At 58.8% G+C, this 14,091-nt stretch overlaps 1 protein-coding gene across 1 annotated transcript in view; it reads right to left on the bottom strand.

Annotated features, from left to right (window-relative positions):
* The window catches only part of PGBD5 (piggyBac transposable element derived 5), a gene marked incomplete at its 5' end in the record, with an annotated part of 32,617 nt that extends 19,001 nt beyond the window's left edge, over positions 1 to 13,616 (bottom strand). Inside the window, one exon of the mRNA XM_079763545.1 lies at positions 13,286 to 13,616. Within this exon, the coding sequence (XP_079619671.1) occupies positions 13,286 to 13,616 (331 nt within the window). The remainder of the gene's footprint in view (positions 1 to 13,285) is intronic.
* Between the last annotated feature and the right edge of the window lie 475 nt (positions 13,617 to 14,091).

Here is a 14,091-nt window from a genome sequence, read left to right as displayed (position 1 = left end):
GGAAGCAGCTCACAGTGAAACAGCAAAATAGCCAGGAGGACGTGGGCAGACAGCTCCTCTCTTCCCTCCCCAGGCGCTGACGTGGGCACGAACGCATGAGATTAAAAAAAACCTCCCCCAACAGCTCGTGGGTGAGCTGCTGACTCCGGCGCCACCAGCCTGGCCACTCGGCAGCTGCGAGCCCTGGAGCAGGGGCTTCCTCCGGGGCCGCGGGCCAGCTGCTCCCGGGGCTGCTGTGACGGTCGTGTGAGTCGGGGCGCACCAGGCTGCAACCAGGAACCGGGGGTTTCCGACTGTGGTGGCTGCTACCATCCCTCTCATTCCCGTCCCGCAGCCTCTTCAGGGGACATGGAGAACTGCCGGCCCGGGGCTGCTCCCCGCCTCCCTCCAAGCCTGGAGCTCGCTGCAACCCCAGGAGCTCAGGCCGAGGCCCAGGATGAGCACAGAAATGCAATGACCGCCCACCCTGCAGCCGCTCTCAGGCTAAACAGGCAGTTGCCCAGCGTGTCCTAAACGGTGCCAGGAGCTGTCTGAGCTCAGTTCCTCTTCCTCCCTCCCTGGGAGGTCTCGTTGTCCCCATTATATCGATGAAAGAAATGAAGCCAGAGACTAAGTGACCGGCCCACGGGCTGGATTTGAACCCCAGAAGTCTGGCACCCACACCTCAGTTCTCAATTACCGCCCATCACCCTGGATGGTAATGACTGGTTTCCGGTTCATCGGCTGCGGGCTGGGCCGCACCGGGCCCTGGACGCAGGGCGGCCCACACGTTATGGATGCTGCAGACCCGGGGCCCAGCTAGCGCCGCCCAGGAGCGTCCGTCCTGGGGCGGACCGGCGGCCAGCACCCGCCGCCTCCTGTCAATGAAACCACACGGCCCGCCCTTGTAATCGCGAGGGAAAACCAAGCCGAGTGGGGACGTGCGTGTGGAGGAGACACGCGGCACTGTCATGCCGTCCTCCTTCCCTTGTTACAGGCAGACACGAGCGCCGCTGCCGGTTCCGAATTCAGATGCCAAATCCGGGCGCTGGAGGCCAGGGGCTCCGCCTCCCTGTGCTGGGCCCCCTCGGCCCGAGCGGAGCACGCTGGGCCAGGACTGTACCTGGCAGGAGCCCACCCTGAAGGCTCATTCATGGGGGACACGCACCCTGATGGTGATGGACAGATTTCCACCCAGCTCCCCTCCTGTCCCTGCCCCCCCACCCCACCCCCGGCTGCCCATGAGGAGCCTCCCTCTCTGGCTGCCCAGAACCCGCGTATCAGCAACAGGAGGAAGGAGAGGCGGTGTGCTGTCCAGGCCGGTGGGCTGAAGACAATTCCGTGAGGATGCAGCTCAGGCCTGGCTGGCTCAGTGGGTGAGCCTTGACTTGCGAACCAGGAGGTCACGGTTCGATTCCCGGTCAGGGCACATGCGGGGGTTGTGGGCTCCATCCCCAGTGAGGGGCAGGTAGGAGGCAGCCAATCAATGATTCACTCTATCATTGCTGTTTCTACCTCTCTCTCTGAAATCAATAAAAAGATACTTAAAAAGTAAAAATAAATAAATAAAAGGGGAGGAGGCAGAAACCAGCTCTGCGGGGCACAACTGCGACTCGTGGCGCCCATCACGGCGGCCCGGACCCCGCTCGGGCCTCCGGCACCTGCCACCGCTCAGCGGATCTCGGTCCAGCTTCCTCTTCCAAGTCCCTTTGCCCAGGAAGGGAGGCGTCTTAAGGCTTCACCTCATTTCTCCTGCATGGAAAAGCTGTAGGTCTAGCTCTTTAAAACGCTGCTTAAATGTCCCCTTAAAACACAAGGCGATGCCTGCCAGCCCCCCGCTGTGGGAGGAAGCTGGTAATTACCGGGCATCTGTCCCTCCACTCACAGTCCAGGCCGCTCAGCCAGCGGCACGTGATCCGCAAACACGGGAGCAGAGTGAGCAACGGGGCCCCTCCATCCAGGCCCTGACACGCACGTGCCAGGGACACACACTTCAAGCCAGGGCCGGGCGGGAACAGATCGCAGGAGGAAAAAAAGGAAGAAAGAAATCCACTTTCACTTGGAACGCTAGGCTGACAGGCGAAATGAAAGGCAGCAATTTTACTGTCACCTTTGCAAAGGGCAGAGTGGAGTTCAGTGACTAGAAACGTATTTAGCAGGACGATCCCTTCCCCGAGTCCTTGCTACGGCTCAGGGGAGAGGGCGTCAGCCGGGACACCAGCAAGTCCGAGGGCGCTCCCTGGACCACCGGGTACTTCACTTCGGGAAGCAGCTCAGAGCAGCGGAGAAGCCCTGAGGGGGAGGGGAGAGGGGGAAAGGAACGAATGATTGGCCAAGTCCCTGTGGGTACAGAGGATTGTGTTACGGACTTGAACACACAACTCCCTGGAATCACAAATGCCCATTTTACAGATGAGGAGACTGAGGTGAAGAGGCAGCGTGGCCTGAAACACGAGTCCAGCAGCCCTGAGGTCCTCGCTCTGCCCTTACCAGCTGGGTGACCTCAGTTTGCGTTTCTTCACGTGTAAAAGGAGGACAATGAAACCGCGCCCCCCCCAGACTCGGGAAGCGGGGCCGAGGGCACAGATGGCAGGTTGCTGGCAAAGTGCCCAGCACATGGTGGGCGTGCGGCAGACGGAAGGCACCAGGAGGAGGGTTTGGACTTGGCCCAAGGACCCAGCCCCGCAGGCCAGACGCAGGATTTGAACCCGGGTTGTCTCTCCCAGGGTCCCTGCACACCCTGACCAAGTTCCCCAAACATTCATTACTCAGAAGCCCTCTACCTCGCTGCAGCTAAAGGACCCACGTTCCTTTGACAAAGGTGTGTCCCTCGCTGTCTTTCTGGTGGCTTCGACAAGGGTAAGGGCAGACCAAGTCCAGGGCTGGGGGTCGGAGCGGGGAAGGGGTCTCAGAATCACCAGGGCATTCCCGAAGGCCGGCCACCGCTCCCTGCCCACCCAGGGGCCAAGTGGTCCTGAGCTCAGTTCAGCGTCACGGCGGGGTCGACTCCTGGGGCTCAGTGCCAACCTCCCCTGCACAGCGTGGCCTGGGCTCTGCCACCAGGGAAGCACCGGGCACGTCGCCAGGGACCCTGGCCTGCGTGTGGGCGTGGGGAGGCGCGCCAGCCTGCCACAGTCGCTGACAGGAGCCGTCTGGACGGAACAAAGCCCCGGGGCTGTGACAGCAGCTCGGGGGATGTGAGAGAGACGCATCGATTGGTTGCCTCCCCATGCCCCTGACCAGGACCGGAAGCCTGCAACAGAGGTACATGCCCTTGACCGGAATTGAACCCAGGACCTTAGTCTGCAGGCCGATGCTCTATCCACTGAGCCTAACTGGCTAGGGCTAAATATATTTTTATTGATTTCAGAGAGAAAGGGAGAGGAAGAGAGAGATAGAAACATCAATGATAAGAGAGAATAATGAATCGACTGCCCCCTGCACGCCCCACACTGGGGATCGAGCCTGCAACCCGGGCCTGTGCCCTGACCGGGAATCGAACCGTGACCTCCTGGTTCCTAGGTTGATGCTCAGCCACCGAGCCACGCTGGCCGGGCATAGCGGAGGTTTTATAGACAGAACCTCTCACGTGGCATCATTATAAAATGAAACATACTAAGGTGCAGCTCGTGGGGGACAGTGTCAGCGACAGACACAAAATAACGTCGGACCCCTGACCTCCGACCCGCCAGCACCCAGGGCCACGCCAAGGACGCTTCTGCTCCCTGTCCCAGGGCCGCGTCCAGCACCAAACCGAGACGCCGTGGGGACAGAGAGCAGCACTGGGTCATCCACAAACCCAGCTCCTGCAGGATTTTTGGTGCAATTAAGAGGATGTGCTATTTCCAAGAGAAATAAACCTCGTCCTCACCATTTTTAATAGCCAATAAATAGAACGGGCTTTACAGTCGTTAAATGGCCCCAAAGGCATGGTCGTCACACCATTAGACAAAGAGGGAGGAAGCCGTGAGCCACACGCCTTTGCCTTTCTTCCTGCCCCGGTGGAGGCCCGAGCGTGGCCCGGAGCAGGGGCCCGGGGAGCTGGACACGGCGCCCTGCCGGGCACCTGCTCATTAATGACGCGGCTGCAAAGGAGAAGATGAAATGGACTTTTTACGGGAAGAGGCCGGATTGATGCTCCCGGGACTGTGAGGATTCCCCACCAAGATCGCACACCCAATGGAAACCTTCCTGCCTTTGAACTGTTCAAAGAGCCTTGTGAGCTTCACAGGGCTGATCCCGAACAGCGGGCCTGCCCAGGCCCCGGAGAACTGGAACGGGGGGGGGGGGGGGGGGGGGGGACTGGGGCAGGGGCTGCCTATTTCTTCTGTCACCACGGCTGGAGGTCCCCCCAACACTCAGGACACAGCGCCTCATCATTCAGTCCATCAGGGCACATGGCTGGTTCTGGTTTCAAAACATCCGCAACTGCAACGCCTCCCGGCCTCTCTCCCCCTCACCCCTCTCCCGGTCCTCTCTCCCCCTCACCTCTCCCCCCCTCCTCTCTCCTCCACCCCTCTCCCCCTCCTCTCCCCCCCACCTCATTAGATGAAGGCGGTGCCAGGTCCTCCCGTGGCCGGTGCTAGGCCCAGCGCCCAAGCATCTCTCTACAGTCACTCTGGGGCAGGGTACCCTCAGCCAGAACCACTGAGCCTCCCACTGCCCTCCAGGTGAGAGCCACATCCTTATGATGGCCTGACGACCCTCCACGCTCCCGCCACCTGGGAGCCCCTGCCCCGCCCCTCAGGTGCCCTGCTGGCACCAGCCCCCAACACACTCCCACCTGGGCCTCCCACCAGCCGCTCCCCACCTGCCAGGAAGGGCATCTGCTTCCCACGTGTCCACGTGGCCTTCCTCCCCCTCCCATCAAGGCTGGGAAGTGTGAGAGTTTGAGGACGTGGCTGGACTCAGAGCAGACTCAGGAAGTTGACTCAAAAGCCATGTTCTCACCCGGCCAGCACAGCTCAGTGGTTGAGTGTTGACCTATGACCTGGGAGGTCATGGTTCGATTCCCAGTCAGGGCACATGTCTGGGTTGCAGGCTCGATCCCCAGTGTGGGGTGTGCAGGAGGCGGCGATCGATGATTCTCTCATCATTGATGTTTCTATCTCTCTCTCCCTTCTTCTCTGAAGTCAACATAAAAATATATATATAGATATATAGACATATAGACATGTAGACATAGATATGTAGATATGTAGATATCTATATGTATAAAAGCCCAGCGACCGGAATGGCGGAACCTCCAGAAGGACCAGTGGCTATGACGTACACTGCGGCAGCCTGATCCGGGCTCCGATCGGCCCCCCGCCCCCCCCCCCCCTGGCTGGCCCGGCCCCCGATCACCCCCCCACCCCAGTCAGGGGCAGGGCCGGCCAGCCAACCGCCCGTGGCCCCTCCCTCCCGCTGGTCCAGCCCAATGGGCCCCCATCGGGGCGGGCTGGCCAGATCCCACCTGTGCACGAATTCATGCACCGGGCCTCTACTATAGAGATATAGATATATGGATAGAGAGAGCACCCATGTTCTTTACAATCTCACACGTAACCCAACATCACACCAGACACTGCCCAGACTCCCTTGCATCTGGTGCCTAATGCACTGACCCACAGGCTGGGGAAATGTCACAGAACCCCACTGAGCCACGACCCGAAAACCATGGCTCCGAGGATCTGGCCTTTTAATCTCCAGGTAGAATGAGTGGAAAATAGGTCAAAACAATTTTAAGCTCTCCTGAAAGACCAAGGCTAAAAGCCTCTGATGACAGTGACAGCAACGTCTGAATACGCCCCAGTTATGTAACAGCCCAGCAGCGCACAGGTAACTCCCGGCCACGGCGGCTTCCTGCAACTGTTCATGTGGCCCTTGACCCTGGTTCAGAAGGAGGCTCTTCCAGGAGACGGCTGCCCCTCATGGCTTCCGTCTTCCCCCAAGCAACCACCAGAAAAGTCCTCGTTAGAAGGTCTGAGGAGCCCTGGCCGGGTAGCGCAGCTGGTTAGAGCGTCGTCCAGCTATGCCAAGGTTGTGGGTTCAATCCCATCAAGGCACATACAAGAATCAATGAATACATAAACGAGTGGAATAACAAATCAAAGTGTCTCTCTCTCCCTTCCACTCTCTCTAAAATCAAATAAAAATAAATTTTGAAAAAAGTAAGTTTGGCCTAGCCAGTGTGGCTCGGTGGTTGAGCGTCGACCTATGAACCAGGAGGTCACGGATCGATTCCCAGTCAGGGCACACGCCCAGGTCGTGGGCTCCATCCCGTGTGCCATCCCCATTGACAGGGAGGCAGCCTGTCAATGATTCTCTCTCTCTCATCTTTGATGTTTCCATCTCTCTCTCTCCTTCCCTCTCTGAAATCAATAAAAAAATATTTTTTAAAAAATAAAGTGTTTACTAAGCAATGGGCAGTGAAAACTCTTAAAAAAAAAAAAAGAAGAAGAGTAAAGGAAGTTTGAGGAGCACAATCTCTGACCCTCCATCCCACAGGGACAGCGTCCCTGCGAAGGGACAGGTTTGGGGCTGGGCATGTGGGCACTCCCATGCCAGCCCACACTGAAGCGCTCGCTGCACGCCAGGCACGGCTCCAGGCCGCTTCTCAGAACGAGACACGGAACCGAGAAGACACACCGGGCAGACAGCTGGTCCCCTTGGGCCCCACCCCGGCTTCTGACTGTCTAAATCCCTGCGTCTCCCACAGTCTGTTTCCTCTGAAAAATGGGAACTGCCACCCACTGAGTCTTTTATTTTTTTAATATATTTTTATTGATTTCAGAGATGAAGAGAGAGAGAGAGAGAGAGAAACATCAGTGATGAGAGAGAATCGTCGATCAGCTGCCTCTTGCCCGCCCCCTACTGGGGATCGAGCCCGCAACCCAGGCATGTGCCCTGACCGGGAATCGAACCGTGACCTCCTGGTCCAAAGGTCCACGCTCAACCACCGAGTCAGGCTGGCTGGGCTGAGTCTTTATTCTTGTCCCTGAGATCAAGGCTTGCGTGTTTTTTCTTTGAAAGATGGTGACCCCAACATTGCCCTTCCCCCTACTTCTGTCCCCCACTCGGCCTCTCCAGCTGGAGGGACCAGCCTGGAGCCCCAGGACCAGGAGGCCTGAGACACCTGGGGCCCCGGGGGCACCCTCAGCGCTGGCCTGTGAGCTCAGACTAGACGCCCGGGCTCCAGAGGCAGAGAAACCGCCCGGAGCCTGAGACAAGGAGGAGTCAGCCGTGCACACAGGAGCGCTGCTTTCTCTCTCCAGCCCCTGGGTGCTCCCTCCGCCAGGCCCAGGCCGTGAGCCCCCAGAGAAAACGGACCCCTCCCGCGGTCTCACGGCAGCGAGAGTGAGATGGCTCAGAAGCAGCAGAAAGCCGCATCCAGAGAGACAGAGCTCCTGGGAGCTACAGACACAACTTGAATCTCAATGAAAACAATTAGCTTTCAAAGAGATGCCGTGGAAAGCATAAGGGGGGGGGGGGAAGCGATGCTCCTTTTGCTAAAAAACGTGATTTCCCGACGAAATAGCTCTTCAGACAGAGAGAGGGTGAGGGGGTCCCACAATGATGGTTTTTTTTTTAATTGATTCTAGAGAGAGTTATCCCAATAACTTCAGAAAGAATATTCTTTCAGAATTGACTGTTATAAAATGTAAGTAACGATACCAAGCAGTATAATAGAGTTTAGTTTATATCATAATTATAATCTTGGTAGAATTATTCCATGTATTAGCTTTTCATAACGTTAGACAAAATAGCCCTTAAGAATTTAATGTCATTGTGTAGTCACTTGATTTCATTCAGGCTACGAGCATTTGGAGACAGAGTCCTATTTGGGAATTGTTCATCTGGTGAAGATGAATTAAACTCAGAAAGTCAACGCTGCTACCTTAAAAATTCAGGAACGGGAAAAAATTCCCCAATTTTTACACAGCGAGTGCCACCCACTGAGTCTATTTCTTTAAATATATTTTCATTGATTTCAGAGATGGAGAGAGAGAGAGGGGAAGAGAGAGAGAGAGAGAGAGAGAGAGAGAGAGAGAGAGAGAGAGAAGCATTAATGATGAGAGAATCACTGATCGGCTACCTCCTGCCCACCCCACACTGGGGATGGAGCCCGCAACACGGGCATGTGCCCCGACCAGGAATCGAACCGTGACTTCTAGGTTCATAGGTCGACGCTCAACCACTGAGCCACGCTGGCTGGGCAAAAATAAAGCTTTTTACTGAAAAAAGTTCTAGGTGAATGGAAGTCTGACTAGTTGATGGTGATAATTAACTGGGTCTTCTCATCACCCCCGACTCGGCCTCAAAAGACCCACCTGTGCTCTCGGCTGAGAAGCAGGACAAGCATTGCCCTGTGGTTATGGTCCTCAATCATGGGTACACTCCTCACTCATGGGCGCAGGTTCCCCTGGCACAGGAGCGGACTCCTCCTCCAGGAAGCTCCCCGTGGTTTCTGGGGCCTGGCACATGCCTGATTATTGCCTGGCACTTCGTAAGGGTTATCCTGCAGCCACCAAGATGTAGGACTCAAATTCCTGGAGCCACACAGCTCAAGGTAGGAAACACCTTTCCCCCCAGACAGGGGTCCAGGTAGCTTTGCTCATGAATCCTATTACAGCCTGGCTGGTGTGGCTCAGTGGTTGAGCATTGACCTAGGAACCAGGAGGTCACGGTTCCATTCCCGGTCAGGGCACATGCCCGGGTTGCGGGCTCGATCCCAAGTAGGGGGCGTGCAGGAGGCAGCCGGTCCATGATACTCCCGCATCATTGATGTTCCTCTCTCTCTCTCCCTCTCCCTTCCTCTCTCTGAAATCAATTAAAATATATTTTTAAATCCTATGACTGTAGAGGCTACCGGTGAATGCTGGTTTTAAGAGAAAGACTTTCCTCCTCTTACTTGTTAGTCTTTAAACCCAATGCACCAACCAGCTCTCCGAAGATAAAGCAGTGAGCAGTGCTAATTTTCAACGCCATCTGCTCCTCTGCAGCTTCCCAAGGTCGTGCCTCCTCCCGGAACGATTACAGAGGCTGCTGCCACGGAGCACAGGGGGTGGGGGTGGGGGGAAACTCCCGTGAAGTCCGACCTCTGATGGAAAGAGCAAACAGCTCGGACCCCAGGCAGCACGACCCAGACCGACGACGCAGAACAGACAGCAGCCCCGAGCATCTGCGGCTCTGTCGGCTCCTTCCCGCCTCGGAGAGAACGAATCACAAGATGCTCAGAGTGAGAAACCACAAGGGCAGGCGCCCAGAAAGCAGCCAGGCCTGCATCCCAGGCCGCCTCCGAAGAGCTCGCTCGCTCGCACGCTGCGGTCATTTGGAGGCTGACGGCTTGCGGGGCTATTTTAGGGGGTTCGTTGCAAAATTGGTGGGGAGAGGGCCCGGGCCCTGAGCTCCCAGGACGCAGCAGCTGCCGCTCCAGGCTGCCCCTCCATCTCTACAGGGGCCGAGAGCCTGCCAGGCAGCCCACAAGCAGTGTCTGTGTTCACATCCTCCCTAGGGAACTCCCAAGTCAAGGCAGAGCCAGGACCTGGGGGAGGGGGAGCGCGAAGGGTGAGAGACGGGACCCTCTCCACCCATCACCGTGGGCTGCACTTCTGCAGAGCCTGACCCAGGAGCTAAATCCACGAAACACAGAAGGAAGAGGCTGGGAGGACTGGTACAGTCTGCAGAGCGGTTAGGAGTCTCAACCCTGACCACGGAGATGCTCACCGCTTCCTTCCCTCCTCCTATCAGCTGGACACCAACAGGCCCCCTTTTCTGAAGGCAGATCGAAGGCACAATGGTACCCAGTGCCTCCCGCCTTGGTGCACGGGGACTCTGCACAGGGTCTAGGTCATCGCAGGGTCCCAGACAGCAGACCTCATCTCCGTCTCATAGAAGAAACCTGACTCAGCCAAAGCCAGCACAGGCAACGCAGTTACACACGAGACACAGTCACACACACACACACACACACACACACACACACGCATGGGCACGTTTATGTAACAGGAGGTGGGCAGGACGCCTGTTCCTCATCTGTTTCTATCAGCAACATACATTTCTGTTACAAATTTTCTATTATGAAGATTGATTACAGATCAAAATGTCACTCTCTTCTCTATGTGTGTGTGTGTGTATATATATATATATATTTTTTTTTTTTTTTTAATTGATCTCAAAGAGGAAGGGAGAGAGATAGAAACATCAATGATGAGAGAGAACCATCGATCGGCTGCCTCCGGCACGCCCCCCACTGGGGATGAAGCCCACAACCCAGGCCTGTGCCCTGACTAGGAATCGAACCCTGACCTCCTGGTTCATAGGCCGACGCCCAACCACTGAGCCACGCTGGCCGGCTGTCACCCTCTTCTCGCCTCCCCATCCCACGCTACCGGCCTGGTGAGATCCGTTAATAAACTCGGGAACAAAAAATAAAGGCGAGATCGGCTGCACGCCTTGAAAGGGGCGCGCACTCCCTGGAAGCGTCGCACACGCTGTACTTCGCTGACCCTCCTTGCTCTCAGAGCAGCTGGGCGCAGCTCGCAGCCACTGAATAAAAACACCCCTCTCCCCACGCCTCCGGCCGCGAGGATCTTTTTGGTCAGCCCCCTCAACCATCTTGTATTGTTTCAGGGGATCTGGACTCATGCTTAATGAGCCATCAACCTCACCCCTGGGCACCTTCCCCCCGAAGTTCCCTCAGGGGGAGGGTGCTGCGTGGAGGACAGGACATCCTTCATTAGAGCTGGATCTTAAAAGTCAGCTCCCGCACACGGCAGGAAAGCACCACTGGGTAAAAATACCATCAGACAACCGCTAACATCTTTGGTCCAAGTGCCTGGCTGGGACTCTCAGGCCCAAGTGGGAACTCTGTCGTGGACAGCGGAAGGAGGTAGAATTTGAACCTAACGCCGAACGCCACACGATATGCTCTCTGTGGCCATGTGAGTGCTGCAGTGGCCACGCTTGATGGCTCTGCTGCAGAATCTCTCCCGTTTTTGGTTACTAAGAAATACAGGGTCGCTTACATCTATCCCAGCGCGTTCATCCTCACACCAGGGAACTCGTGAATCTTGCTTCTAACTAGGCTTCCCCTAACCCAATTTCACTCTTTTTTTTTTTTTTAATATATTTTTATGTATTTCAGAGAGGAAGGGGGAGAGAGAGAAAGAGAGAGAGAGAGAGAGAGAGAAACATCACTGAGGAGAGAGAATCATTGATGGGCTGCCTCCTGCACGCTCCACACTGGGGATCGAACCCATAACCCGGGCCTGTGCCCTGACTGGGAATCGAACCCTGACCTCCTGGTTCATAGGTTGACGCTCAACCACTGAGCCACGCCGGCCGGGCCCCAATTCCACTCTTTCCCTGAGATGTAGGGAGAGTCGCTGTGTTCTCTCTCCCAGGTGGACGTGGGTTTCAAGTGTTCCAAGATCACAAGCTGGATCACAGACGCTCCTCGCATAGAGCCTGCCAAACCAGGGCTGGAAGACCTAACAACAAACTAGAAAATGCAGGGGGTAGAGAAGAAGTAGACAGCCCGGCTGGTGTGACTCAGTGGTTGAGCATCGACCTGTGAACCAGGAGGTCACGATTGGATTCCCGGTCAGGGCACATGTTGCGGGCTGGATCCCCAATGTGGGGCGTGCAGGAGGCAGCCCATCAGTGATTCTCTGTCCTCGGTGATGTTTCTATCTCTCTCCTTCTCCCTTCTTCTCTGAAATCAATAAAAATATTTTAAAAAATAAGAATAAAAGGAGTATACAGAGCGATGTGACTTTGAAAATTCCAAAACTCTGCTAAAGCCCGAACGAGAACACGCTTTTAAACCTCGCCACCCCAAGCACCGCCGGCTGAGGTGGAGTGTGTAAGCCTGGCTGCAGCTCAGCACATCCCCACTGCAGCCTGCCTGCCTGCCTGCCCGCCTGCCTGCGGGAGGTTTGCAGACCACTCCCTGCTGGGAGCCCCGCCAGCCCTGCCAGCCGAGCAGCAGGCTGCAGCACGGGGTGCAGATCCAAAGCCAGAGCCCCTCGCAGCTGCCTCCCGGGTGCTGATACCCGTCTGGGTGAACCATCATCAGAGAGAGCCACAGGAGGAGCCACGTCACCATCACCACCACCACCACCACCACCACCACCCGCTCAGTGCGGCCACTCCCTGGCCTTCAACAGCCTGGGCTGCACTGCACACACTCCCACCCATGAACACCCGGTGCAGAATCCAGGGCCTGCCACCGCCGGTCACCGAGCGAGGAACAGAGCCTCCGAGGCCGGCGGGCAAGGGCTGGTGTCCACTCTGTCCACCCGTCAGAGAGGCAGGGGCTGCCGAGCCCCTGCTGGGCACGTGGTGATATTTAAAAACTCACCTCCCGCGAAGGCAGGCAGTAGCAAGGCCCTCAAGAAGCCACGCCTGGCCGGGCCGGTGTGGCTCAGTGGCTGAGTGCTGACCTATGAACCAGGAGGTCCGGGTTCGGTTCCGGTCAAAGCACATGCCGGGGTTGCAGGCTCCATCCCATGTGGGGCATGCAGTGATTCTCTCTCATCACTGATGTTTCTCTCTCTCCCTCTCCCTTCCTCTCTGAAATAAATATATACAGTTTTTTGTTTTTTTTTAAGAAGCAGCAGCAGCCACCTCTGCCAGCACTCCAGCGAGCTTCTCCAGGGATCAGGCACCGTCTGGGGCCAGGTGCTGAGCAGAACCAGGCGGGAAGGTGCCTTCTGCGGTGAGACCTACACCTTACCGCAGCGAAGCCGGTCCTTTCACTGTCGCCTGTTGTTCACCAGCGACCCTAACAGCATGGACGGCCCAAGTTTCCCACGCAGAACTCTCAGCCCCGTGAAGACGACACCGTGGACGGACGCCCCCTCGCCTGGCCCAGGGCCTCGCTCCGAGGGCCACCTGCCCCGCCCGTGGCACCTGGGCCGGGCTGGCCTGGAGCCCTCCCCAAGCCACGTCGTCGGGGTTTCAGAGTCCCCGCGGCCAGGCAAGCCCACCTCCCACCCAGCCTTGAGGTGCAAGCCCGCGAGGGGGGCTGGCTTCCCCTGCAGGTCGCCGGGGCACCCCTAGAGCAAGTGCGGGGCGCCCGACCCCCGCGTCCTTGCCGTTGCCAAGCGCTGCCCCCGCCCCCGCCCCCGCGACGAGGAAGTCGCAACCCCCTCCCACGCAGTCCGGTGGGTTCCCGCACTTGACCCGCTCCCGCCGCCTCACGCACAGCTGCCATGGACCCGCCGCCCGAGGAACATCTGGAATTCCCGTCCCGCACTCACGCGTCCCCGGGCCGGGGTTCCCTGGCACCCCCCGGGACCCCCAATGGGCCGCGTCTTACCGCCGGTGTCCTCGAAGCGCGGGGGCGGGCGGTCCCGCAGCGCCGCGCTCCAGCCCGAGCCGGCCTCGTCCTCCTCCGGCTCCTGCGCGGCGGCGGCGGCGGCGGCGGCGGGGACGCAGGGCGGGGGCCCGGGGCGCTCGTGCTCGTCGTCCGAGGAGGCGGCCGAGGAGGAGCGCGAGGCGGCCGAGGTGCTGTAGAAGGGGTTCCCGCCGCTGTCGGGGCCCGACTCGCCGAACACGTCGTCCGAGATGTGCAGGCTCTCATAGCGCGCGCGGGCCGCCTCGAGCAGCGCCGGCGCCCTCCGCCGCGCGCCCCCGCCGCCCTCGGCCATCGCCCCGGCCGCCGCCGCCGCCGCCCGCGCGCCCGCCCCGCGCAGCGCCTCCCGGCCGCACGCGCCGGGGCCCGGGCCCGCCGCCCCCCACCAGCGCAGCCGGCAGCACAGCGCCCGCCGCTCCGCGCCCGGCCGGCCCGCCGTCTTGGCCGCCTGGGACCCCGCGCCCGGGGAAGCGCACTCGGAGCTGGGGCGCCGCCGGCTGCGGGCCGCGGCGGGAGACGAGGGTGGCGGCTGGACCCGGGGCCGCCGCTCCTGCCGCCGCTGCGTCTTCCAGCACCGACCGCGGCTCCACGCCCGCCTCACGCACCTAGCGCTCGCCGGCCGACCTTCCCGGGCGCGAGCGGCCAGCGACGGTCCCGCCCCCTCGCACGCCCCGTCCCCTCGCCCTTCCAGCCTTCCGGCCAATGGGGAGCCAGGCTGGGCGCGGTGGGCGGGGCCTGCGCCGGGGACGCTCCATCCTCCTCTCCTGGGC

Source organism: Cnephaeus nilssonii, assembly GCF_951640355.1.
Source record: "Cnephaeus nilssonii genome assembly, chromosome: 23".
Classification (NCBI taxonomy): domain Eukaryota; kingdom Metazoa; phylum Chordata; class Mammalia; order Chiroptera; family Vespertilionidae; genus Cnephaeus; species Cnephaeus nilssonii.
This window is presented reverse-complemented; position numbering and strand designations above follow the sequence as displayed.